We start from the raw sequence: 27,445 nt of genomic DNA on the forward strand, positions 1-27,445 counted from the left end.
CCAAACAAGCCTCCCCTGCCTGAGAGGGAGAAAGGTCCCGAATTATTACTGCACTCTTACATCACCTGAGACACAGTTTTCTTTATTGACACAGAACTTCACTAAAAATTGAGAAGAATGTGGCAGCAGATTCTCAGGTGGAATAAATTGCCCTGTCTTCACTAGAGCCACTGGATTTCCTATTTCAATGAGAAATGAGAACGTTTCTTATTTCAATGAGAACATGAACACTTCTAAAACTCCAACTGCATTAAAATGATTTCAACTTCTTGTGAATCATTGTTTGAGTAGGTCACAAGTTACTCAAATGTGTAATAGGCTTGTGGTACATTCTGACACAAACTGGAAAACATGCTATTATCTCATTATCTACCATCTTGAACTCTTCAGGAGTTTTATTCTACTTCTTGTAAGAAAAGAAAATAGAAAACCGAGTAATTTCAAGCTATGCCATTGTTGGTTCAGAGGTTAAAACTGAGTTCATCAGCTCTAACAATATTCTGTATATTCACCAAGAAATACTGAAGCATGTTACTGAACACAAGTGTAAACCACTTTTGAAAAAGAAAAGCTTCTATCCCCACTATTATAATCTAGAGGTCAGGCCTGCAGCTCTTCTTGAATTAAACAGCACCATGTGATTTAAAGCTGCTGAGAGTGTGTTCCTTTAGGATACAAATAGCCTTCGGCTTCCACCAACATCAGCAAGTACATCCAAAACTTAGGGATTGTTTCTGAGCATCTGGTGCTCTCCTTGGCTGTATCCTGCCTCCATTCTGGAAGAAGAACCAGAGAGTACATGCCACACTACTTGGCTTCTTACTGGAAAGGGTCTTGGACATGAGGGCAAGTCAGAATCCACAGTATATCCCCACAGGTGGACTTCTGGGAGACCAGGACTGGTAGTGCTTTATGTGCATCTACTTCCCAGATTCTACTTCACAGGAAGAAAAACCAGAAGCTAACTTGGACTTCAGACTCAGTGTGAAACAAAGGTTAGTCTTTACAAAATAGTTCCTGCAATATTAACCTAGAAGTCCCTCAGGGCAGAGGTCTGTGCTATAATTTACTTTGAAAAGATGGATGGATAATATGGAAAAAGAATTATAGGTAGGCCTGTGTTCTCCACAGCAAACTATACCTATTTTCTCTGGCAGCACAATTTACAGTGTACCTTTCAGGAAACCAGCAACTTCTGTAGCAGCGCCTCAAATTTCAATATGGAAGTAAAGAGATATTTGAGTAAAGAAATACATGATGGAAGAAGATGTTAGAAGAAGCTAGACAGTATCTGAACAGTTGTAGCACTTTCCACATCGAAGACAGTCTGGAAACCTTTACTGGCATAAAGGGTATGTCAAAGGCACCAAGAAAAATAAAAAGAAATTAATTACCTCCCTGATACCCTGATGCTCTTTGCTTGATCTATACACAACTTAACGCTTAAGCCATGAGACTGGCTTTTAGACCAAGCATTTGGAGCTGGGAGTTCATATAGTCTGGGATCTTTCTCTAATTCAAGCTTGCTAATTTGATTTTCTAATACTTTTTCTCCCTATTTAAACACAGCTGCATTTAGAGAAACAGCTCAGTAGCAGTTGTTTAGTTCTTACACACAGATGGCTAGTTTAGAGCAGTGGGAATCTTCTGAACATGGTGATGGAATCTCTTTGACTTTAAAGACCCTCACAGAATCTGTGACCCTGAAGATCTGGTCTTGAACAGAAGGAAGACACTGTTGAAGAATCTGAGCGAGTTTGGTCCAGAGGACAAAAAGGAGATTACACATGAAACAAAACAGAACAAAAAAAGAAAACACCCTTAGAATCATAGAATCATAGAATATCCCGAGTTGGAAGGGACCCATAAGGATCATCAAGTGCAACTCCTGGCACCGCACAGGTCTATCCGAAATTTTAGACCATGTGACTAAGTGCACAGTGCGATCACTTCTTAAATTCAGACAGGCTTGGTGCAGCGACTACTTCACTGGGGAGCCTGTTCCAGTGTGCAACCACCCTCTCGGTGAAGAACCTCTTCCTGATGTCCACCCTAAACTTCCCCTGCCTCAGCTTAACACCATTCCCGCGGGTCCTATCACCGGTGTTTACAGAGAATAGGCCACCTGCCTCTCCACTCCCCTTCGCGAGGAAGTTGTAGACTGTGTACTTCTATCTCTTCTTCCTATCTATTATACATATTATTAACAATAGGCCACCATAAACCAAAAGGGAAAGAAGAAAAAATAACCCACAAATGTGCTAAAACATAAGGTAGTACCTTTAAGAGGCTTTGATTTTGGTTCTGTTGAAACTTTATTTTGAAAAGAAAAGCTACAGGACTAACTTCCTGATCACAGCAGATATTTCAGAGTCTCAGAATCTTAGCTTATTCTTCCAAAAGACTTTGGATTTTGTCAATCCAAAACGCATTGCAATTTGTCAAGATAAAGTATCATCACACCTGTTTAAAACTTCATAAATTCAAATAGGTAGTAATCATATCCGCAGTGATTGCTAAGCATATAATCTTCCTTCTCAGAAGCATTCAGGAATCAAAAACACATGGCATGGGCTACAATTCTGTCATCTCTCATAAAAAATAAGAATGACCATGAGTGTTTAGGGAGATCTTAATGAAAAATATCACTGCATGTTTCACAGTTCTGGGACAGGCAGAAACTTCTGATGTTTTACCCTGTGGCTGAAGCTGATTTACAACCAGTGAAGCTTCAGTTTGCTTCCAAATGAATAGGGTTAATTAGTTCCTGATGTGACAGAAAACAACTTCTCCCACATCTGAATATTTGGAAAAAGTGCATTCATTTGGCTTTTATATTCTCCCACACATGACAATAAAAAAAAAAAAAAAAACCTCAAGAGAGGATAATATTCTGTTTCCGTATGCTGTACTGAGCCTTCACTGTTCCATCAAGCAAAGGGACAGAACAATTGCCACAGAGACAGCCGGGATTTTGGCCCTTAAAATAAGTAGATGGCTGTTGTGCTGCTCCATGGTCTCAAGGTGGAAACGACTCAACTTCAGTGACAGTGGTAAGTGGGGGCCACAAACCAGGCACACCTTGCCTGGTTCTTTTGCTTTGCTGTGCTCCTGGCTGTTTTATTTCCCTCTGTTTCTGCAACCTGAAAGAACTGGCTGGCCTTATATTACAGGCAACTGTATGTAAAAAGAGGAAATTTGTCTTTCTCGTGTATTCTTTACAAATGAGATATCAAATGCACTGTGACAAAGGAAGGTTAGGAAATACAGTTATAAAGCTTTCTGGAATTCCTCATTTTAAAAAAGGTGTTAAAAATCTGTTACAGTTTCTTAGCAAACTGGAAGAGTACTTACTGTCAGTCCTTGTTCGCCTGTTTTTCCAGGCTCACCCTTAAAAAAAAAAAGTGTGAATAATTTCAGTAGCATGTCTTGAATTCATTGCTTTACCTCATAACATTGACTTTTAAAATTCCATTCTTTAACAGATATGGCAACTTACTACACATTTTATATATATATATATATATACACACACATATACACATTGCTTTTTAAAGTAATAGGCCAAATCACACATATTTTAAGAGGCAAAGTACTATTTCACCATCTTTTAATGGTGTAGTTCTCCAGGCAACAGTCAAACACTGGTGTCCTGACTCCCTGCCCCTTGGTTCCAATCATAATATTCCACTCCAGTGAATTGTGCTAAAGAACACAGAGAAATGTTATTTTCACATGTGTGCTGAATCCCACCGTTTACATATTCCAAAATTACTTAGTGTTCTGTGTCATCACCACAGTCAGCATGCATAACTTACCGTTGCAGATTATCATATTGCGTAAACCCATGAATATTGAGATTTTGAAGGCATGTGATAATTACTCATCTGTTAAATACCTGGATTGCGTTTCAAAATGGTAACCCATCATTTTTCCAATTTAGTCTTTCTGCAGGCACAGCTCTACATAAAGTCAGAACCTATCTTCTCCCTTTCCCTCTCATATGAACACATACAACTGTCTGTCGAGACAGTAAACTGGATCAGTCATGCAATATGGGCTAAAAATATCTATCCAAAAAAACACAGTTCCTATCATTTTTATTTATCTAGTTTACAGATCACTCCCTTGTAAACCCAAATGTGCACAGGGCAATCCATGGCGCTTTTTTTTATCAGCGCAGCTGCAGGAACATCTTTACCAGCTTTGTCATAAAAGAAAACCTGTCAAAACCAGATGGGAACTGTTTTGATGCTGCTGTTCTTGGCAACTGAACAGAATCAGAGCTGCTACTCTGGGTAGGTGTGCATTCAGAAGCACAAATGTAGCATCTGCAAACACACTGAGAAACCAGTGAGAGAGAAGCAACACAAGCACAGGTTTCAGACAGCAAATTATCCAAGCTGGTTGGACTTTTTGCTCCCTCTGAAGCCTTGCTAGCTGACTTACACAGCAATCTCACAATGGCTGCTGGAGTTGCTCACCTGGGCCCTTCGGGACATGACTGCAGGACTTTCTCAGGACACGCAGCAAGTGTATGGGTATGGGGGAAGGCAGGGGCCAAAACATTTTCTTGCAGCCCTGGTGATTATAAGCTCCTCGCTAACAAGGAAATACTTGCTTACGGAAATGACTGCCTTATAATGGAGGCTGGCCAAGGTAAGGACTTTCTCCTCTAGCTTTGTAATGCTGCAACGTCCCTACTTGTAACACAGTACAGCTACTGTTTTGTTGTTCACCTCTTCAGCTAAAAGGTCCACATAAGCCTTTTAAAAATACAAAGCTGTCACTGCCTCTGGGACAAGTATTTCCTTTACTGCTCTCCTGCTCGACTGTGTATCAATCGTGCAGCCATGGAAGAACAAGCCTTTCAAGGATCAGCAATTTAACCTGTGGATACAGGACACTGGGAAGGAGGAGGATGGTAACAACAGTCAGCAATCTGGTTGGTTTCTATCTGAGTCCTTGTTGTATCTGATTCTAAAGCTGTACTATAAACTGATTTTCCATAGGGCTTAAGATAGCCACAGCTGGGGGGAAAAAAAAAAAAAGAAAAAAAAAGGAAAAAAAAAAAAAAAGAAAAAAAAAGAAAAAAACTATAAAAAGAAACCCTCTCTTGCCATTTAAAGTCAAAATCACTACAGAACTATTATAACATGGCATGACCTCATTGCATAAAATACATTACTTCCCTGTTATGAGAAACACTAATGTTCCCTTTGCTAAGCAGCAAAAAAACCCAAGCAATCCACAGTCAGATTGTGACCAGCAACACCAGCTGATTCTCCTACTCTCTTGTATGTGAATTATAAAAGTGGTATCCCTGCAGTCAGAAATTTGGTTGTGGCTTCAGCCTCAGCCCTCACTATTTTAAACTGGAAGAAACTCTGCTGAATGCAGTCAATTTTACTGCATTAAAAGACTAACAAGAAATAACTAGATGGCCAAAGTAAAGCACTGTAGTGAGCAACAGACTTCTAATGTCATTTCGTAACCTTGTGCTAGAACTTGGCAGAGCAATAAAAACCTAGTGGTTTTTTTTCTGGATAAAAACCTAGTGTACTACAGGCCTCAAGTGCCAAGCCTTGCTGGATTTTCAGAGAAAATTTTAGTAGTCTTCCTATTATCAAGATGTTACACTGTATTTGTACAGCCCATACAATTTCAAATAAGACAACCTGAACAGGGCTAGAACAGAAGCTTAGCCATTTTCTTTCTTGGTTTTACCTAGAAAAGCTTTACATGGACATTTTATGCCTTCCTGTCCTGGCCCCACATAATGAGCTATGCTTTTTCTTTGGAAAAACTGTTTCTTTTTTCCACTGGTGGTCCTCACCTTAGCAGTTCCCTATGTATCCTCTTGGCTATGATCTTTACTTATGATGGGTGTGGGGTTGCATGTACATCTGTACTTGTGACATTTCAGACTTGTGACATGTCTCCTGCCTATCACTCAGTTTCCACACTGATAATACAATGGCATTTGTGATGAACAGAGAGGTATTTCTTTCAAACAAATAATAAAAAACCGGTCACAAACTACAAAACCAATATACTCACATTTCCACAAAAAGAAAAAGGAAAAAAAAAAGTCCTGCATTTATATATATGTTTACAAAGTGTTTTGTAACACTTCAATGATTAAGTGATCATCATGAAGTGCTATGGGCTGTGGGTCTGATCCTGTGCCTAAAACAAACAATAAGCAATATACTATATTCTGCTGGTAGTTCTGATGAAATACAAGGGATGAGACAAATAAAATGGTACTGTTATAGTTGTGTAAAGAGGGCAAAATCTCACTCCAACATTTATCGTACTTTAGGCGGCATTTAGCAGTTTATTACTATAATTATATAATTTGAGGCTAAATCATTAGGAAGCAAGAATCCAAGCCAGTCCATGTAAAGTCTCAAATTCAGCTTTATCTTGAAGTCTGAGCAGCAACATTTGCTGCTTGTAGAGTGGGGCAGACCCTCCTCACACAGCTATTAAAACATCAATGAGCAACTCAGAAACCTTAGAACGTGTGGGGAAAACTGTCAGGAGTGGGAGAGAAGAAACCTAGGTGTTACTCTTGGCCCTGCTATGAATTTGCTGTGTGTGGTGGGGGGACTTCAGGTACACTATGAAATTTGTCTGTGGTTCAGCTTCCACGTGTCTTATTTGCCAATCTTACTTCACAAACCATCTTTGAAACGGAGCTGGCGCATACTTGAGAGGAATTTGGACACCAACAGACTAACTCACCGGAATACCAGGCATCCCTCGAGGACCATCTTTGCCAGTATCTCCTGGGGGACCTCTGGGTCCTGGCGGCCCTGGAGGCCCAGGGGGTCCAGCTTGTCCTTGGTCCCCCTAAACCAGCAAAAAAAAAAAAAAAAAAAAAATCAGAAGTTTGCTTTCGAGGCACCAACCACACAAAAAGACATTGTTTCCCAGAAAGAACGCAAGACAAGCTGGAAGAAGCTGCCATAAGCCAGACACTGGCATCCTTCACTCCTTATGGCAAAGACAGCACTTTGCCTTGAAGACCAGTGGGCTGTACCTGTCCCATCCAATTAGCCACAGAGCAGAAGGCTCGCATTCTATACGGCTTGTCCTACCACAGGACATGCACTAAAATTTGGGGTAGCTTTGCAATATTTTACTCATCCACTTTTCCAGAGTGAGTAACTGTTTTCAATAAGCAGCTCTTCACTTCCTGATTGGCACAATCGTGACAAAGCTGAAGTTAAAGCAAAAACAAAAACAAAAAAGTCACGTGCAAGAATTAGACGGCTCACTTGGCAGCTTTCCGAAGCCCATCAATGATACGTGGACAAACTTCAAACATTACCATGGAAAATAACCGCTTACCCCCAAAGTTGTACAGAATTTTTCGTCTGTTTTGGGGAGCTGTTTTATACTTATAATCAGCCAAAACCCTTAATGATTTGGACCTAATAATTTGTAAAAGACAATTTCTAAGAAAGTTTCAAAACTTATTACCACTCCCTTTAATAAAACACCAAAAACGGTGCTCAGCTAATTTAATTTCCAGCATACCACCACAAACCACTGAAAGAGCTGACTGCATCTTAAATGTGGACCACTCAGCAAAGCTACCCATTGTATTTTAAGCATTAATTTCATTTACACTTCCTTAAATTCCAGAACATTTTCAAATGAACAACCTGCTATAAGAAGGCATCTGACAAAAAGGTACAGCAGAAAGTAAATTGAATGTAAAGAAGAACCAGACTCGAGTGAGATGAAGCACTACCTTAATGAGGCGGCGTTTAATGAGCTGCTGATCAGCAGACAGAAACCCATGATTGATTTTAGGAAACACCATCTGATCAGGCAGGTGAGGTCAAAAGTTGAAGATCAGAGATGAGAAAATTGAAGAATAGACATCAGAAGGCCCGAGAAAGAAATAAAGATATATTCATTAGACTTGTAATAGTTAAAATTATATAAACCGGTGCTTCTGTCTGATAGAAGCTGTGCTTTTTCCTTCGGAGAATTTTCCCTCTAAAGTACAGGACATACTGCTTTATGAATTAATCATATGCAGTTAACTGTGTAACTTTTTTCTCCACGGATTTCTTGGGAGAATTCTTCACTTTTATTATTCTTTTTTTCATTATCCAGGCTCTGAGAATCAGTATCTTTATATGTTGTTCTTTCAGCAAAGCTTCTAGAGACAAAGCACCAGTTCAACTTTCAGTCAGATTTTCTAACCAGCATATTGTGCCATGAAGAATGGTGTCATTTGAATAAGGACTGGAGCTCCAGCTTGACCAGATTGCTTCAGTCCTTCCTGTTTAATTTGCAAATGCACTTGGAAAAATCAGCACATACAGATTAAACTTTGGATATCTAACACAGATAACTCACTCTCTATATAAGCAGTTCACTGACGTTTTCCACACTCCTGTATGCCTCAGGGAAGCAGAACTACAGAAAAAAATTTCATCTGAAAATAAAATACTGATCAAGAGCACATGGAAAGTGTGTGCTACCGGTGGTAGAACTGTACACAGCTATGGACTTGATCCCACATTTTGCATCGGGAATGCTTACACCAAGGCAAAGGCAGTGAGGTTTGACTTAGGTCCACCACAAGGATTCATGGCTATCTCATGGTAAAAACGATTATTTCATGTGCACTTTTATGCTGATACAGAGAGACCTGACTGAACACGTACGTGTCAGCCACAAACCTTGACGGTGAGGATCTGATTACTGTGCAGAGCAGCGACTGTGGGGAAGCCTGGCAGACCCTAGGGACACAGCATAACATGGTACCAAAACAGCACAACACAAACAGCACAGAGACAATTTACTAACAGACAAACAGAACAAACACCATGTTTAGTATACCCCACATTGCCTACTGACAGGGAACAGCCTCTCTGTCATACGGGAAACAGAATTAGGTTTGCACTACGCTGCACGTGTAGGTTGTTACTTCACAACATTGTAAACAGATTTTAGAAGGAGCAGTTGCTCAGAGGTGACTTTTCTTGAAATTACAATAAATTATTATGATCGTTTGACAGTTGTTAGGCTATCGGCCAGCTGATGACTGAGTCATTTTCAACCAAAATGTGCTACAACACTTTAAGAGAGCTATGCAGAAAGCTTGGATTCCAGATTGCCACAAAACTTGACAGCTGTGACAGTGGATTTTGAGGCATTTTGTGGAATTACCATCCTGCTCCTCATGTTCTGTTTAACATATGACATTCAGCACATAAACTGGTAATACAAACACAATTATAAACACTGAACAACAATCTACTGCTAGATCTGGGGGAGTCCACAATGGCCACGGTCAACATTTTCAACACATACATAACCAGGGCAAAATTCTTCCCATCAAGTGCTGTATGCTGCATGTGGTCTCTCACATTCTACTCTACCAAGATGTGCAGAACTTATACTGTACTGATACAAAAACAAAACAAAAAAAACAAAAAAAACACATGGCAATCATGGCCTGCTGTGGCAATACAGGGGGTGAATTTTACTCTCAGTTCAACACCCTTCTTGTGCTGCCTTCTAGGGTGCAAATCAGACCTCCTGACCTCCTGATAAAGCTGAAGTTTTGTGAGGTTGAGAAGTATATTCCTAAAATAAGAAACCCTCCAGTCCTCCAGGCACAGCACACTATCTGAAACAGAGGTTCTCAAAGGTTTGCTCATGGAGAGCCAGGAAATGGCTGAGACACATCAGGCTGAGGCATACAGAATACAATATGGTCTTGTACCTCTAAGCTCCCTGTGTGCACGCATGCATACGTGCCACCTCTGTGAGAAGGAGCTGGTGGCACAGCGCCCTGCAAGACCTGCAGGGTGGCAGTTTGGCACCTATGAAAGGAAAGGCTGCACCTGGCTCTGGCCACCAGACAAGGCAGCTACCAAGAAGTCCTGCATGAAAGCCCTGATGATGCAGCCCACAGAGCCATGGGGCAGCCATGGTGCACGAGCCCCCTGCAGCCCAGCTGGCCTTGTGGAAAGCACCAACAGGCAAGAGCAGCCTGATAGCTGCAGCAGAGTCATCATTACAAGTATTTGGTCTGTGCATCTCCACCTGCAATGACAACAAAGATCCTCTGGTTCACAAAGACCATACTGGTCTTTCCAAAGGAAAAAAAAAAAAAAAAGGCAGAGTTATATTCTGATGCGTACAACATGTCCTTCACTAGTGCCTTTGAGATGCATTGAGCAACTTTGCTCTTGATATGCTGTGAGATAAGAGGAAGCTGAGACCCTGCAAGTGGATCCCATCAAGTCGGAGGCAGTTTTACCAGCCTTCCCACTTTGGAACGGGGTGTGGCTAACTGCATTGGTTGGTGACCTGAAATCTCCTCTTTAGAAACAAATAAAAAGAAAACAAAACCAAAAAAGGCTAAGCCAACAAACATTTTAAGAGACTCATTCCCGAAACACTGCTAAGACTGGAATGGTACATCATTTAGAAAACAGATGTATCAAATATGCATTTATCTTATTATGGAATATAAATTTAAGAAATTATTAGATGGTAATGTGCCAGAATCTTTACATCTGTGACTCATTAGTCCTGCTGTGCATGGTTCGTTCCTCTTCTAGATAAAACTACTATACCCATGTAATGGAAATGAGTACAAACAAGAAACCTACAAAAGATCTAAAAATTAAGCAGCATGCAATAAATTTTAAATCTCATTTATTAAAAAGGGGATTACCAGAAAATCTTTTAACCAGTTCATTTTTATTCATTAGCCTTTAGGATTACTACATGGTTATTTTCATAGTTACCACTATACGTAGCATAATTTCAATTTGACATTTTGGAGAAAAAAAGGGGAAACTAAATCTCATTATTACATTTGATTTATTTCATGTTGAATACAAAGGAGAGAGAAAATAATTAAGAAAGGAGATACTCTGAAAATACTGTTTTGATTGTAAAAATCTTGCTGAGAATAAAAGAAAGAGCTTTGAAAGTTTTGCGTAGCTCCACACAGGAACACTTCCATAGAGCACTTCACAGTCCATTCTCAATGCTTCCTAATACTACATAGGCAAGTTCAAGAGTAGTTATCAGCACTTAAGGTTTCTGCTTACTTTATGAGAAAGAGAACCCCCTCCCCTCCTTCAGCAACAACCTTTTCCAACATGTTCTCAAGTGGGAAAAAACCATCTTTCTTTTGCCCAAAGCAGACAATTTCATAGAATTATAGAATGGTTTGGGTTGGAAGGGACCTTAAAAATCATCTAGTTCCAACCCCGTGCCATGGGCAGGGACACCACATACCAGATCATGTTACCCAAAGTCCCATCCAGCCTGGCCGTGAACACCTCCAGGGATGGGGCACCCACAGCTTCTCTGGGCAACCTGTTCCAGTGTCTCACTGCCCTCACAGTGAAGAATTTCCTCCTTATATTTCATCTAAAACTACCCTCCTGTAGTTTAAAGCCATTATCCTATCACTCCACTCCCTGACAAGAGTCCCTCCCCAGCTTTCTAGTAGGCTGCCTTTAGGTACTGGAAGGCCGCTGTAAGGTCTGCCCAGGGCCTTCTCTTCTCCTGGCTGAACAACCCCAACTCCCTCAGCCTGTCTTCACAGGAGAGGTGCTCCAGCCCCTTGATCATCATCCTTGCCCTACTCTGGACTCATCCTAATACTTCCATGTCCTTTTTGTGCTGGGGGGCCCAGAGCTGAATGCATTAGGTCTGATCTCTCTCTAATGGTCAGAAAAACGCAGTGCTGCCTTGGACCTAGATTGTCTCCCCATATGCAACATGCGCTTCAGGAGAAGGCCAGAAATACAGGAGTATTAAATGGAACCCAGCAAAGAAATTATAACAAGTGCATAGTTTTTGCATGCGTGGGAGGCTTTAGAAGGCACTGCATCTTCTGGCATCCATGAAGGATAATGTTGGCAAACAATGAGCTTCAAAAAAGGCATAAAAAGATCTATCCTTCCCACAACATGAGTTCTCTTCCTTTCCTGTCACTCTGCTATAAATATAGCCTCAAATATCCCCTAGATCTGTTTTATTTTTTCTCTATCTAAAGTTGTTCTCAACGATGGATTCAAAGTTACTCGATTTTCTCTTTATTTGGTTTGATTCTTCAACTGCACATAGGAAGGGCACTTGTTCTACACCCTGGGAGGCCCTCACAGAGTACAAAACACTACAATGATCAACAGAGACCACTGGCCCACTAAATTCTACTGCTGACAGCAACTCAGGCTTACCCTGAAACACTAGCTGGTTACAATTTCTACATTAACACATTTGTTGCACATCCCGCTGTAATTTTTGCCCAAACTCCAAGCAAAAAATGATGCTAGGTGGAAGCTAACATGCCTGTGACCATATTATACACTGTCCTGCTTACCTGCCTGGAAACACAGGTAAAGCCTACTCGTTCCCACACAACGGTCACAGAGAAAACTGAAGGATGGCAGAACCTCACATCATTGCCTCTGATTTCCTACTCAGATGAAATAATTCTCCTCTGACATCCATCACAGTCTCCAAAGATGCCATTCCCACTAGCGGTCCTAGATATTTCATAGTACACTCAGTTTTACGCATTGGTCTACGCAAGGCCAAGACTACAAGGTTATCATAACCTTGTTGAATGGCAGGTATAACAACAAACATTACATTAGTGGTTTTATACTGCACTGCATACACACCCTTTTGACTACTGCATTTGCTTAGTGCAGTAAATGTCACAGTCCTCCTTAGGATTTTCCTTCTGACCTGCCAATAAACCCAAACTGCACAAGCTTACATGTTCCTGTGAAGACATGGTAAATGAGACAGGAATTACCACCTGCTGTTCACTTGCACTTCCTAAGGTTACAGCCAGCTGCTGCTATTTCACATCAAATCACACAGGCTTCAGGCCAGAGTGATCCTGACACTCTTTATGGCTGCTTTCCCTCCCCCAACACCACCTCCAGTTCTAATTAATCCCTCAGACTGAGTGCCAGTCCTGCAGCTAATTATTGTACCTGCCCTGGGGAACACAGTGTTTGGTATCACTCTGTACAGTGCCATGGACTCTCAGCGGGACCTCTTTTATATAATCCCTTTTATCATAACTGCTGCTTTCTCCATCAGTAATGCTGCTAACTAAAGCAGCGCACCACAACAAGACAAGGATCCAGGAATTTTTTTCACTTAGGCAATCGCTCAGCAAGGAGTTATAATTTGAATATATTGTGTAACAATTCAGATTTTGTATTAAAATAATAAAAATGCAATGTTTAAGAACCAGCACAAGCTGTCTCTGACTAGAAATGGCTCATTATAAAAAAAAGTGTTATTTTCCATAGTGACCTCTGTACTTTCACTGTAAACTCTGCCTGACACTGCACTCCAAATGAACAAAACTGGGAAAAGCCAGCACTTATCTATTTTAGTTCTAGTATTAGATGAATTTTCAGTGAGGCAAATAACTTCTCCACACAACTCAGTTACAAGTTCTGATGAGTGACCACAATCTGACCTACAGAAGATATCCTTTCTGAAGTCATACCTGCTCTCACTGAAACTGGTGGGAAACATCCTATTCAATCTAAGATGGGTTGGTCTGCCCCAAAACCAAGTTGGTCCTCACAGCAATAAACTTCTGTCATGTCTTATCATGTTACTTTTTAAATTCGATACCCACTGCAGTTAAGTGAAGCAGGTAAGTGGTTCGAAACACTTCTCTGATATTTGTTAGGACTGGATGAAGTAAATTTGAAGAGCTGTTTTTGATCAAATTGCTCTAACTCAAGTGTTCAGTACTGCAGTATTTTACAGGACAGCTGCTGTCTGAGATGAAACGCCTACATAATGTTTTCTGTCACGGGACAGGGCTGTAGAAAAAGGAACAGGATGTACAGAGACTTCCTTCCTCACCATTCCTCTGGCATTACTAAAAAGGGGCAAGATGCAAACTGACGGGTGGTGAGTGAAGACACGCACTGCCTAGCTCTTAAGATGGGAATGACAACATCCTCATCTTGGGAGCAGGTATGTGGCACTCTCTAGTGTCACAGCTGTTCTGCATTCCCCAGCGGTACCTCATGAGCAGGACATCAAAGGCATAGCTGGGCCCTGGAGCGTCATCCACTGCCAAGAGAATTCTCCTCTGAATGGCATCTCAAGTCTGAGTGTCCCAGTGCTCCAGGCAATGTGGGCAGCCAGTGCAATCTCAGTTCTTTCCTAACTTCACTCCAATTTGTTACCCTGCCCTTCAGCTTAATGGAAAACAGTGCAGCCACGACCACCTAAAACTGGTGAATTAGAACAGGTAATTTCTCCCAAGAATGGACCAGGTAAATACCCCTATTGCCTTTTAACAGATAAGTAAACAAAGCCTCAGAATTAACTGCTTACAGGCAAATTTCCTCAATGAGGCTCCTTCAGTTAAACTTATGTTAACAGAAGAAATCATGTAAGTTTTTTCAGCGTTCTTATTGTGGCACATTAGGAGTATAGTTCAAAACAGTGGTTAGATATAGTTTAGAACTAGGAATATAATTTGTTTATACACATCAGGCAATAAAAAAATAACTACATGGGTAGTCATATTAGTAAAGCATGATTTGAAAGCAGTACTGTGTGAATTATGTTTTAAATAACACATAGCAAAACAGAAAACATTCTTTTATACACACGTAGGAATATTGCTTAGGGAGCACCATCACTATATCTTCACATTTGCTGCAGCTTTTGACAGCATATTCATATAAAGGAAACCAAAGAATATTTAATCAGGAAAGAAAAACAGCTGGGGACAACACTAATTTATGCTAAAGAAAGCTGAGCAGTCCTTCTATTAAGGCAGATAAAATTAATGAGCAGTATTTATGGAAAAAACTATTTCGGTAGGATATAATCAAACATCACCAAGACACTGACAGAATAGGCTTAAGTTATGCAAAATTATATTAAATTAAAATAAAACTCAGACTATAATACTATACATTTGCTTTGACAAGATGAGGATACAAATCAGCTGCATGTATGGTTTGATTTGAGCAAAGCTTCCTATTTATAACACTGATTTACCTGCATTTGCTACAGTTAGCAATGCCTCAAAAATTGCCCTCATCAAAAGCAAGACTCCCAGTAAGTCAGATTAATTTACGTTCTGCTGTTTTGTGAAGCAGACCTGTTCCCTTCTAAAAAAAGATGTGCCAACTCTCAAATGAAAAATAAGACAAAATAAGATAGCTTTAAAAGAAGGTGAAGAATAAATGAACATGGTTTATTTATGACTCTGTAACTAGTATTTTCTGATTTATGAATGAAGAACTAATTTTAATGACGTTAAAAAAGGTTTTCCCCATTTTTTCAGTAGGAGGAGAAAAAGGCCCAAAATATTGTCTATATATTCTTAAAAACATATTAACTAAGGATAATATACACGCACATTAAAAACAAGCCTAAAAATTTTTTTTTTTCTAAAAGAAAAGATCAGGTCAAAATGCATTTCTTATATATCTTCAATTTCCCTTTAATATGGGACAGCTTATAAATGTGGTGTCCATAATGTAACAAGTGAAGAAATACTTAAATTTAAAAATGTAGCCTGTACTTATATTATATATACACATATACTTGTATTTATTTCAGTAAATAGTCTGCTTTCAGGCCTATGTCTGCCTATATTAGCCAAATTTTAAATAGTTTTCCAACACAGAAGAGTAGAACCTGCAGAATTTATGTTGCAAAGCAGTGATTTCTCTTTAGTGGGCAGCAAATAAAGAGTAAATATATTAAAAGTAAACAAGGAAGAGGAAAGGGTTAAATAGAAAAGAACATTATATCACTACCTGAGCCCAACTGGTTTAACAGTAGATAAAGAACCTGTTTCATCTTCAAGTCAATAAAGGTTAACACAATAAAATAAACTTCTGAATACCTTTCTTTTCTAGGACTTAATCTCTTCTGCTGAAGAAGTTTGAGAGATGTTATCAATTTTGTGCAAAGCCAGCAGCGAGGAAAATTTACTTAAACATACCAAAAGGAGAAAGTAATTTCATGAAAATACTTCAATATGGCTTCTGTGGAGCTTCTCACTGTACCTAGACCAAAACCAATTTAAAGCCAGCTGCTAGCCCATGATTTCTAGACCCGATCTCTCATGCACGTGAAGTAAAGGACAGAAGATATTTATTATATCATTTACAGAAGGACAACAACAGACCACTTAAGACACAGTACAAGTTGCTTTACTCCCAAATATTCACCTCTGAACATCTATTTCCATTAATCAGGGTACAATCTCTACTCAGAACACATATACTCTGCAGTCCTTCCATTATGAAACCTTCAAAGGCTTTTTAAAGCTGGGATAGAGCAGCTGAGCAACTAGAATGAAGAAATGGACTGACATCCATCAGCATTTATTCTAATAGCCCAAAGGCTAAGAACCATCATTTTTTATTTTGCCATGGCTCAGTACAGTAATGCAAATCTGCATGGACATGTCACAAAGCCACGTCCTCTGCAAAAAGAAAAGCATTTAAAAGACTTACTAACATTTGTGTATCTTAACTGGTACTGAGGAAAGCTAGTTCTGCATTTGACCTAAATGTTCAGTCTACCAGTACGCTGAAGTAGTGAGAAGATATCTGATATAAAAATATCTAAAGATAAAAAATAAAAAAGGCATTTCTTCAAATAAGATTAGGACTGCTGAACGCACTCACCACCACTACTTTATTTGTGGTCTCACGAGATCAAAGCACAAATTAATCTGCTGTTCAAGCTCACTCTCAGAACATGAACTTCTACATCTTCCACACAACTTGGTATGTTGCTTTTGCTTACATATGGACATAAGTGGATTAGGCCACATGGCATTATGAACCAGAGTCCTTACTCCAACTCTGTAAAATGAGGAGACTGGTCAACAAATTACTTCTGAATACTTAAGAAAACATTGCAGATTCTTCTTCAAAAAAAAAGGACAAACTATTCAGACCTGTTATTCTAAAAATATAAGTTTCTGGGCAGTGTTTGGAGAGTCAATTTTCTACTACTTTAATTTATTGAAGATATTTTCAAGTAAACCTGAATCTCAGATAAGTTCAGTATATACTCATCATCTCCAGGGATCATAAAATAAGAAGTTTTGAGATTTCAGAAAGAAGAATCTCTCAACATTTAAAGACACAGAAAGAAAATCTGAAATGGTATATACAGGGACAGAAATAAATTATTTTTTTTTTCTTAAATGTTTTTTCTTTTAATTTCAGCAGGATTTTAAGAGCTTAAGGTCCCACCTTGACCTGGAGAGTCTCCACATTTTATGTGGATTTCTTTTAGTAAATGGTTTTCTTTTACTCTCTGAAAATAACAGGAGGAAAGAAAGCAGCTTTCAAAAAGAATAAAGGATCATTTTAAAATTTCCAAATCATAAAAATAACTTGGAACAATAAAATCTTTATTAAACTAAGTGCTAGTCTCAAACAATACGTAAAAATATCACAAACTTCAAGTTCTATATCTCTAAAAGTTGAATTAGCTTTAAAATGTCCATCACTTTCAGACATTTTATCCAATCTGTTTGTAAACTTGTCGCATCCAAATGCTGACTTAATTCCAGAGTCATCTACAGGTACCACACTTCAGGGTATGGTACCACCTCCAAAAACATTTATTTGACATAGGTGGAAAACTATATGTAAAGGTAACCAACCAGGTTTAAATGGGTTTGGTTTCATTTGGTGAATGACTGGCTGGCACACATAATTTCCATTAATTACATTCCAAATCCCCTGGCACATCAAGGTGAGCAGATTCACCCTGAAAACAGTCATCAGAAGAGAGAACTGCTGTACTATGAAACACAAAGTGGTCAGAGGCATCGTAGTACTTACTGCTCATGAAATACACAAGGCGGGGGGGGGGGGGGGGGGAGAGAGAATAAAAAAGAAGAATAAAAAAAAAAGAAGCTACTGTAGAACACACTCAAGCCCACTTCAGAAAAAGAGGGAAAACCAGCAAGACTGGGAAAAATACCTAAGCATGTATTTCAAAAACGTGCTGTTCACCAGTTCTTCCTCTCTTCTGCTGACCTCATTCAACTCCTCTCCTGTATTCAGAGAGCCTCAGTTGGCAGCCCCTACTGCACAAATAACTTCATAATGTCCTTAAATGTAAATTCCTTAGGTTGGGTATTTTTTGGTTCTTAGCAGCACTTGATTTAACAGCACCTCAAAGTAACCATAACCATGATCTGTACAGTCCAGAGAGGACTCTACTGCCCTCCAATACATGGAATGTGTCTTGGTAAAGCAGGACACAACAGTAATTGAACCCTGGAGGTAATATGATGCTGATAGCACCAACACCGAATTCCAATAGATAACTATGTGGTGACTTTAGATAATTTTACTGACTAGGGAAAAAAAAAAAGTAAAGTAAGAAGAAATAATAAAATAAATAACATCACAAATTCAAAATATTCTGCTTATTTGACAGGAAAAAAATATCAATGGAAATATGCGCCAAATATGCAAGTAAAGAAGAAAGTCACTGTATCATTAAAACGATGTAACCAAACTTCTTTTAATGAAGCACAGATGTAAAGAACAATGAACTGGCACAGCCATATTCACCCCTGTATTCCTCTTTATTTCTCTATTAAAATGAACATGATATTTAAAAATTAAAACAACCTTTATGTTTCCACATCTAAACCATGTTCTGTCTGTCTGGACGTGTTTAAGAAGTCATAATATTGTTATTATTAAAAAATTTAAATACATACATGTCACGAAAAAGAGCTAGTGCATGCATAAGTATTTGTTTACATTTTACTAAATAATAGGTATATTTTATGTGAAATCTAGAACTACATTTATTATAAATCCACTGGCCCTCTGCATTGTGGGAGCCCATGCAAGGCGTGAAAACATTGCTGGGGAAACTGAAAGGTTTGGTTAGGAAAGCCAACTTTTATATAGCAGAGCAAAATCACTGAAACCTGCTTCCACCCACAAGGGAAATTTTATATTTTGAAGCATTACTTACTATTGTTACTTAAGTCTTCTCAGACACTATCTGGTCACGTTCAGTATTACTGTCCTGCAGACACTGACTTCAACATGCAGGGTAAATGCAGCTAATAAGCATAATTAGCTCAGACAGTGTATTTAATTTAGTTTTGCACTAAGGACTAATTGCCTACTCAGCGAAGGGGAAGTGTAACATTTTTTTTAAGATGCTTACCCGAGGGCCCTGATCACCTTGATCTCCCTGCAAAGTGGAAAGATGAGATGATAGGTTTAACACAGCATCTGTGTGCTACCCAGCTCTCGTACATAATCTAACATTACACTGCGTCAATACAAACTGTGTCTTTAGTTCATGCTGCGACGGCTTTCCATTCACCTTGGAAGTGTCACCCATACATCAACTCACCTTCTCGCCTTTTGGACCAGGAGGGCCCTGAAAGAAAAAGAAGCAAAGATTTAAACCGATGAATTGCTGGTACTGGTGAAGTCTGCGACACTGCAGAAAGAGGTCTGAGCAAACCTGGGATTTCTTCATAACAAAGTATTCCCTTACAATTTTTCACACCAAATACCAGGGATATTCCAGAGACAGCTTCTTCACAGTAATAATAACAGTCACTGTGCAGCTATTCCTTGAATAGTTTGCTCACTCCATGTGCTAAATCAGACTGCTCTGACGAGCAAAACTATGCCTGATATGGCAAAATTTCTATTAATTTCAGCTAGGAGCAACAGTTTATCTCTTATCAGATAACAAATGTTTTCTAATCCTGCAAAACTTCTTTGCAAGTGTGGTTAATAAATTCACAGGCTTATAAATCTGCCATTTATTTTGGCACCCTTCTTAGCTTAGATTGCCAAAGAAAAATGGATTAGGGAATCTAAAAGTAGTGCTTTCATTCCTATCTTTGGAAACACCGAAATTGATGTTTAGTCTCAAGCACACTCTTTTTAGGTAAAATAAGCTCTTTTATGAGAAATTTGTGTAACATGATTTTGCAGACGTAATACTGATTGTTACTTACCACCAGACAAACTGTAAGGTGACAGTATCACAAACCAGCAAGGTCCTTTACAATTTTTATTTTTTTTGAGCACCTTCCAGAAAGCTACCAGCAAGTTTTCTAAAACACTAGTTTTCAGATTAGTGGCTTGTGAATAAAAATGCTTGAGGTCTGCAGAGAACTGGCTGCTTATACAGTGCAGACTCTAGCTTTCTGAAAGCTACGCAGGTGTTCCATTACAAAGGACCTGAGGTACGTATGAAAGCAGCTGGAAACAGAGAAGGATCCATCCAAGCTGGCAGGGTCCACCATTATAACAGAAAGAGCATCGTGTGTGCATGTATATGTGCTGCATGTAGAACAAATTGTGTTGCTACCAGCAACACAATTAGAAATAACCGAGGTTACTGAGCTGAGTGTGTTTGGGCCATTTCACAATTTTCATTTGTAAAAATTCATGTGGCCCATGTAAATGCAAGTGCGGGGAAGGTCAGTCTGCTGTGTATTAAAGATGCGATCAACCACATGCAAGTCTGAGAATTCCTATTGTAGATAATTTTCTGTTTATTTTTAAGGGTTTCTGATGCATGTCAGAGAAGAGCCCCTGCTGCTGAATCTTTCAAGGAATTAAAGCATATGCCTCCCCTTCCACAGTCTGCCACTTCTTCCACCTGCTGCAGAGGACATGAGAGCAAGTCTGCTACCTGGCCTCCTGCATTCCCTGTAGGAAGGGCAGCGCTCACTGCAGGCTGAGTGGAAACCACCTGCACCACTCACTATGATCCTTGCCCCCTACCTGTTCTCCTGCATGAACTTGGCCTCTTCAGAAATGGATGAAGCAAAACAACTGGATACAACCTTGCTATATCTTTATGGTCTCTACATTATTATTATTTTTTTCATATGTGATCCCATATTGCCCCTCTCCAATGCACAGGTTTATATATATATATACAAAGATATATATACACATACTGGAAAACACGTACAACATAGTCCACAGCTAGCTAGAGGCTCCATGTGTTTACTTGGACATGACATTACAGCAGAGATCATTTTCAACAAGCCCATTTTAAAACACACATACGTGCCACCAAGCTACCGAATTTGCACACTCACACCATTATTAACACTAAGTGTGGAATAGGAAGAACTAAAAATCACTCAGAACTGGCTGTTACTGCTTTTTTTTTATGGTGAACACTGAGCACAAGCAGAGGGCTGTGGCTGTTCTATCTCCTTCAATTATCAAACCATTACAGGCTCTGAATATCTTACTGGCTGCAAACTACAAATAGCATGACCCCCATCTGCTACAGTCAGAATCCTATTTCTTGGATCTCAGGCATGAAATTATAGATAACATGACATGACTGAGACTGCAGACAGATGTTGGCTTTTGGATCTTGCTGCGATCGTGGCAGATGTTACTGCTTTCATCCAGATGCTCAGTGCTGTTCTTACGCCCAAGGGTACTCCTGCATGCTGAGGGTTTGGGCTCACAGCTGTCCTGTGGCATGCCTGCCACTGACTTGCCAGCCAGTACAAAATAGGATGCCAAAGACTGTCCCAGCTGGCTCAATGGGACAGAAACAAGGCTGAACCACGCCAGTAGATCGGTGAACTGCTAGACCATCCCCCTGGTACCACTCTTGGCAATATGCTCAGCCGTCTTCATCTGTAAAGGTGGCCCTTGTGTATCCATCCCCTGCAGATTTTCCTGCTAAGAGATCTCTGAAAGTATAATCCACACCCAGACATTTTGTTTGATCCTTGAAGTTATTGAAGCACACCTGGGGGAAAATGCAGTCATTGGTCCCAGCCAACATGGGGTCATGAGGGGTACGTCCCACCTAACAAATTTGATTTCCTTTTATGATAAGATCACCCATCTAGTCGATCAAGGGAAACCAGCTGATGTGATCTTTTTGGACTTCAGCAAAGCTTTTGACATGGTTTCCCATAGGATCCTACTGGACAAAATGTCCAGCATACAGCTAAACAAAACCATCATGCGATGGGTGAGCAATTGGCTGACGGGCAGGGCTCAAAGGGTTGTGGTAAATGGGGCCACATCCGGCTGGCAGATGGTCACTAGTGGGGTCCCTCAAGGCTCCATTTTAGGGCCAGTCCTCTTCAATGTTTTTATAAATGATTTGGATGTAGGACTAGAAGGTGTTTTGAGCAAATTTGCTGATGACACTAAACTTGGAGGAGTTGTAGACTCTGCTGAGGGTGGAAAGGCCTTGCGGAGAGATCTGGACAGATTGGAGAGCTGGGCGATCACCAGCCACATGAGGTTTAACAAAAGCAAGTGCTGGGTCCTGCACCTGGGACGAGGCAACCCTGGCTATGCTTACGGACTGGGTGACGAGATGCTGGAGAGCAGCCCTGCAGAGAGGGATCTGGGGGTTGTGGTTGACAGCAAGTTGAATATGAGCCAGCAGTGTGCCCTGGCAGCCAGGAGGGCCAACCGTATCCTGGGGTGCATCAAGCACGGCATCGCTAGTCAGTTGAGGGAAGTGATTGTCCCGCTCTGCGCTGGTGCGGCCTCACCTCAAGTACTGTGTGCAGTGCTGGGCACCACAGTACAAAAAGGATGTAAAACTGTTGGAGAGTGTACAGAGGAGGGTGAGGAAGATGGTGAAAGGCCTAGAGGGGAAGACATACGAGGAGTGGCTGAGGGCACTTGGCCTGTTCAGCCTGGAGAAGAGGAGGCTGAGGGGAGACCTCATTGCGGTCTACAACTTCCTTGCGAGGGGGAGTGGAGAGGCAGGTGACCTATTCTCTGTAAACACCAGTGATAGGACCCGCGAGAATGGTGTTAAGCTGAGGCAGGGGAAGTTTAGGGTGGACATCAGGAAGAGGTTCTTCACCGAGAGGGTGGTTGCACACTGGAACAGGCTCCCCAGTGAAGTAGTCGCTGCACCAAGCCTGTCTGAATTTAAGAAGTGATCGGACTGTGCACTTAGTCACATGGTCTAAAATTTTGGGTAGACCTGTGCGGTGCCAGGAGTTGCACTTGATGATCCTTATGGGTCCCTTCCAACTCGGGATATTCTATGATTCTATGAAAGTATAATCCACACCCAGACATTTTGTTGTTGTTGTTGAGATAATCACATATTTCAATGAAACGTTGTCCTCATTTCTCCTGGCAGGGCTTTCTGAAGATTACGTGTCCTCATCATATTTGGAAGTCTGTTCTCCATTCATTGCTCTCTGCTGGGTGAAGCCAGGGATTAGGACCATTTGATGTTTGCTCTCCCCAGGTGCTACATGCCATTGTTTCTATCAAGTCACCCTTTCAGCATACAAACTTTTCATACAAAGCCTTCATCAATATATGACAACTGTATTGTATGAGAAGTTAGAAACAGCTTTTCAAAAGGCCACGAGAGTGTTTTTGGTGTGAACATTCTCACAAGTCTCTGCACTTGTATTTGCAATGTTTTTCCTTTCCACCAAGAGGTTAGAAAAACAAACAAACAATTCCAAACAAAAATAGCTTATTGGATGTTATCAAAGAGAAACAGTGGGGTTTCATTGAAAGAAAATTAATGCAATTCCTGCATGGCTTGTTCGCCCATCTCTGGCTCTTCTCCCATTGTTTCAATTGTTCTCTATTGTTTTTGCAAGTTTAAAAGAAAAATTCCTATCCTCGGTCTTTGACATCTTCTTTCCATTTGTGCTGAGAAATTCTCCCAAGGTTTTTACTGCAGAATTTATTAGTGTGTGTACATTGAGTGGAGGAAGGGAGGAAGAAAAATCTGAGGGAAAGTTAGGTTTGCGGAGGCGGAGTGTGATTAGGAGACAGATTTGTTTAAAGGAGGGCAAGGTTTCTTCTGTTTAAGGGCACAGACACAAAGAACAGAGTGAGTAAAATAACACTAGCTTTGTAGGCCACAGCATAGACATCCTGCTTTTTTCCCAAGGAGACTTCTGCACTTTCATTTATGAGATGGCAGAGATCAAGCCACTAGCTGCTGCACAAATGTGAAAGCATTTTGTGTAAGTTATATGAAACGTCTGAGGTCAGAACATTTCTGAAATAACTTTACAGTGTTTTCACTGGAAACAGAGGCTCTTTTCTCAAAGTGTAATTATCTGCTCCAGACTACTATACATTTCCAAAGAGAGTTTATAGCCTGCTTCACATAAAGAAGGCCTTGTAAATCACAAACACATGCAAAATCTGCATTCATAATTAGGTGACAAATACTACTGTTTTTAAAACAAGACCTTCTAAAGCAGACTGAAAGCCCTCCAGGCACCTGCCAGCCAAGAACAAAACTGAAATCGAGGTCAAATCCATAATCCATTCAACAGCCATGTACAAGATTGTTGGCAGGTTACTTTTTTTTTTTTTTTTTTTCCCTTGGAGGGGGGGGGGTGGCAACGACCATCAAAATCCCATTTCAATTTTTTCATTTCCAATTAAACCACCCTTACATTATTATAAATACATGTACAATGAATGGAAGGGCAAGAGGACACAGTGCTGGAAAACAAGAGAGTAACATTTACGGTCTTCACTCAGATAACATTCGGAGGACCTCTTCAAAAGCCAGTATTTGATTTATGTTGGTTTTACAAGCATTCAGAATGATCTGAATTCTTACACATATCTTTCCTCCATTTTCTATTGCTACAGATCTGCCCTTAGCCATAAGTCAGCAACTTCTACCATGACTTCACAAATAACTGTAATACAGAAAGTTCTACCATGACTTCACAAAAAAGGCTTCAAGCATTGAGGAGAAAATAGAAGTGGAAATAGTAAGGGGTACACACTCAGGAAGGGGTTCAAAGAAAGAGCAATGCTTCTGGGCTATATGGAAAGCTCCCAAGCCGGGGCAGAGGAATCCAGATTTTTGGTGATGTTTAAATAACCCAAGTGATGCCACCACTGCAGAAAAGACCTGTTGCAGCAGAAGCTGGCAACAACCAACCCAATAAAGTCAGTTAGGCTGTGAGAGTCCCAGGTCACAATGGGATTGTCTCCTTCAGGTTTCCTAAGGAACCAGAGATGTCAAACTCAACAGCTCCAACCAGATGGAGCTACCACAGCAGACACTGGTAGTAACAACCTTTTAGATACTGTCACCACTTTCCTACATTTCCAGCAGAACAGCTATAGCCATGGGCTAAGGCATTCTGGCAGGTAGAGGACTGAACAAAGCTTGCAAGATCCCACCTCTGTTTTGATTTTGGGTAAAACAACACACCACGCCTTCATCCCTACAGGCAGCTATGGCATCCACAGTAAGGCTGTAACTGGCAGCATAAGGAAAGGGTGGCCTTACGGAGAGGAGAAGAAAAGTGAACCAGTCAGTCCAAAAATAACTAGGCAAATTCAAAACACAAATACATGCGCCAACTTAATTAATCATATTTTCACAACTACATGACAAGCCATACATTGTCTAAATTAGCTCAACTCCTGCAACATGTTTTGAAGATAAAATTTGATTACAGCATGTAACAACAAACTACCGGAGATAAGTTTGACTTTTGTTTCTTTGAAATTTGGTTCATGACTTTCACCTTTACCAAATTACAAGCTGCTGACTGGACCAACATTCCCCAGTCTAACCTATAGCTGCCGCAAAATATTAGGATCAGGTATGCTGAGTCCTAAGATAAGAACTTACAAGGAGTATTAAGAAATACAATACCATTTCAAAGTTCCTACACTCATTTTAGTTGTGTCCACTGTGCAAGCCCTGAACTACTGAGCAATGTGGTTTTGGCATTTGCTAAACTTGGCCATGTTTGCAGCCAATGTTTACATATGCTAGTTTACAATGCAAACATCTCACTTCGCATCAATTTTACAAGTGTTCACAAGAATTTCCAGTGAATCTGACAGTTTCTACCTCTGAAATTATATTCCCTTCTCTTTTTTATATTTCATTCTTCCCATGGGATATAGCTGACTTACGGTGAAACCTTTAAAACACAAACAACTGCCCAACAGCTACCAACAAAAGACTTGTACCGATCTTTCTTTGACTCCCCTTATATTCTCCAATTTTTGTTACAATATTCCAAGGCAGAGGAAATGAAATTTGAACACTTGACACAATAATTGCCTGACTTAATAAATGCTGTGTAAATGGATGTAACTTGAGAAACATAAAATTCATGTATATAACAATCTAGATAAACAGCTCAGTTAACATTCATATCAACAAGTAAATTGTAAGTGAACCCTGCCATAAATTCATACATTTGTACTCAGGACTCAGTGATTTGTGCCAATACATAAACCAGACATGTCCATAAACTGCAGGCAGGAGAGCACAGTCTACCCAAAATGCGTCAAGAAAGTGGAGGTTTATAGTACAATAACTGTAATTTAGACATGCATCTCCATTTCTCATTCAATGCTCCTGCTGAGATCAGGACGGGGGTGCTTTTTTTGAACTTTACAATGTTGCTCATAAAAATCATCAGATAATTACACAAGCTGCAAATGGGTCTGTGCTAACTAATTCATTACCCAGAAAGAAACTTAGGGCTCAGTGTCCCATTCAAGACAAGGTCTCCTCATCCTTTATCTGACATCCTTGCGTTCATTGTTTAATTAATAAGACTGTCCTCTTCCCTCCTCTTTCTTTTCTCCTTCTACAGACAAATGCCATTTTTTTCTTTGCAAAACCACAAATTTAGATACAAAAGATTCCATGGTACAAAGTGTGTGACTGTGTACCCATTGCTTGAGCATGACAAATCAAGGATCAGCCATAATATAACTTAAGCAAATATAATCTGAATCAACTGCTGTTTAATTCCTGCGAATTGAGTAGCTGCAATACATTCAACAAGGCCAAGTGCCAGGTCCTGCACCTGGGGCACAACAACCCCAAGCAGAGCTACAGGCTGGGAGTTGAGTGGTTGGAAAGCTGCCTGGCAGAGAAGTACCTGGGAGTACTGGTTGATAGTCGGCTGAATATGAGCCAGCAGTGTTCCCAGGTGGCCAAGAAGGCCAACAGCATCCTGGCCTGTATAAGAAGCAGTGTGGCCAGCAGGTCTAGGGAAGTGATTGTCCCCCTGTACTCGGCTCTGGTGAGGCTACACCTCGAGTACTGTGTTCAGTTTTGGGCCCCTTGCTACAAGAATGACGTCAAGGTGCTCGAGCAAGTCCAGAGAAGGGCGACGAGGCTGGTGAGGGGTCTGGAGAACAAGTCTTATGAGGAGCAGCTGAGGGAGCTGGGGATGTTCAGCCTGAAGAAGAGGATGCTCAGGGGCAACCTCATCGCTCTCTACAGGTACCTTAAAGGAGGCTGTAGCGAGGTGGGGGTTGGTCTATTCTCCCACATGCCAGGTGACAGGATGAGGGGGAATGGGCTAAAGTTGTGCCAGGGAAGGTTCAGGTTGGATATTAGGGAGAACTTCTTTACTGAAAGGGTTGTTAGGCAT

The 27,445-nt window shown here is 40.4% G+C and overlaps 1 protein-coding gene across 11 annotated transcripts in view; it reads right to left on the minus strand.

Annotated features, from left to right (window-relative positions):
- The window catches only part of COL25A1 (collagen type XXV alpha 1 chain), a 302,196-nt gene that overhangs the window by 79,437 nt on the left and 195,314 nt on the right, over nucleotides 1-27,445 (minus strand). For 10 of the 11 annotated variants that reach the window (XM_066996430.1, XM_066996428.1, XM_066996427.1 and 7 more), the window contains 5 exons: nucleotides 19,423-19,449; nucleotides 19,231-19,257; nucleotides 7,766-7,837; nucleotides 6,751-6,858; nucleotides 3,355-3,390 (listed from right to left, as the gene is read on the minus strand). In XM_066996430.1, coding sequence (XP_066852531.1) covers nucleotides 3,355-3,390; nucleotides 6,751-6,858; nucleotides 7,766-7,837; nucleotides 19,231-19,257; nucleotides 19,423-19,449 — 270 coding nt within the window. Of the gene's footprint in view, nucleotides 1-3,354; nucleotides 3,391-6,750; nucleotides 6,859-7,765; nucleotides 7,838-8,708; nucleotides 8,769-19,230; nucleotides 19,258-19,422; nucleotides 19,450-27,445 lie in introns of all 11 variants that reach the window. The other variant, XM_066996421.1, reaches the window with a different exon arrangement.

The sequence above is a fragment of the Anser cygnoides genome, chromosome 4, assembly GCF_040182565.1.
Source record: "Anser cygnoides isolate HZ-2024a breed goose chromosome 4, Taihu_goose_T2T_genome, whole genome shotgun sequence".
NCBI lineage: Eukaryota > Metazoa > Chordata > Aves > Anseriformes > Anatidae > Anser > Anser cygnoides.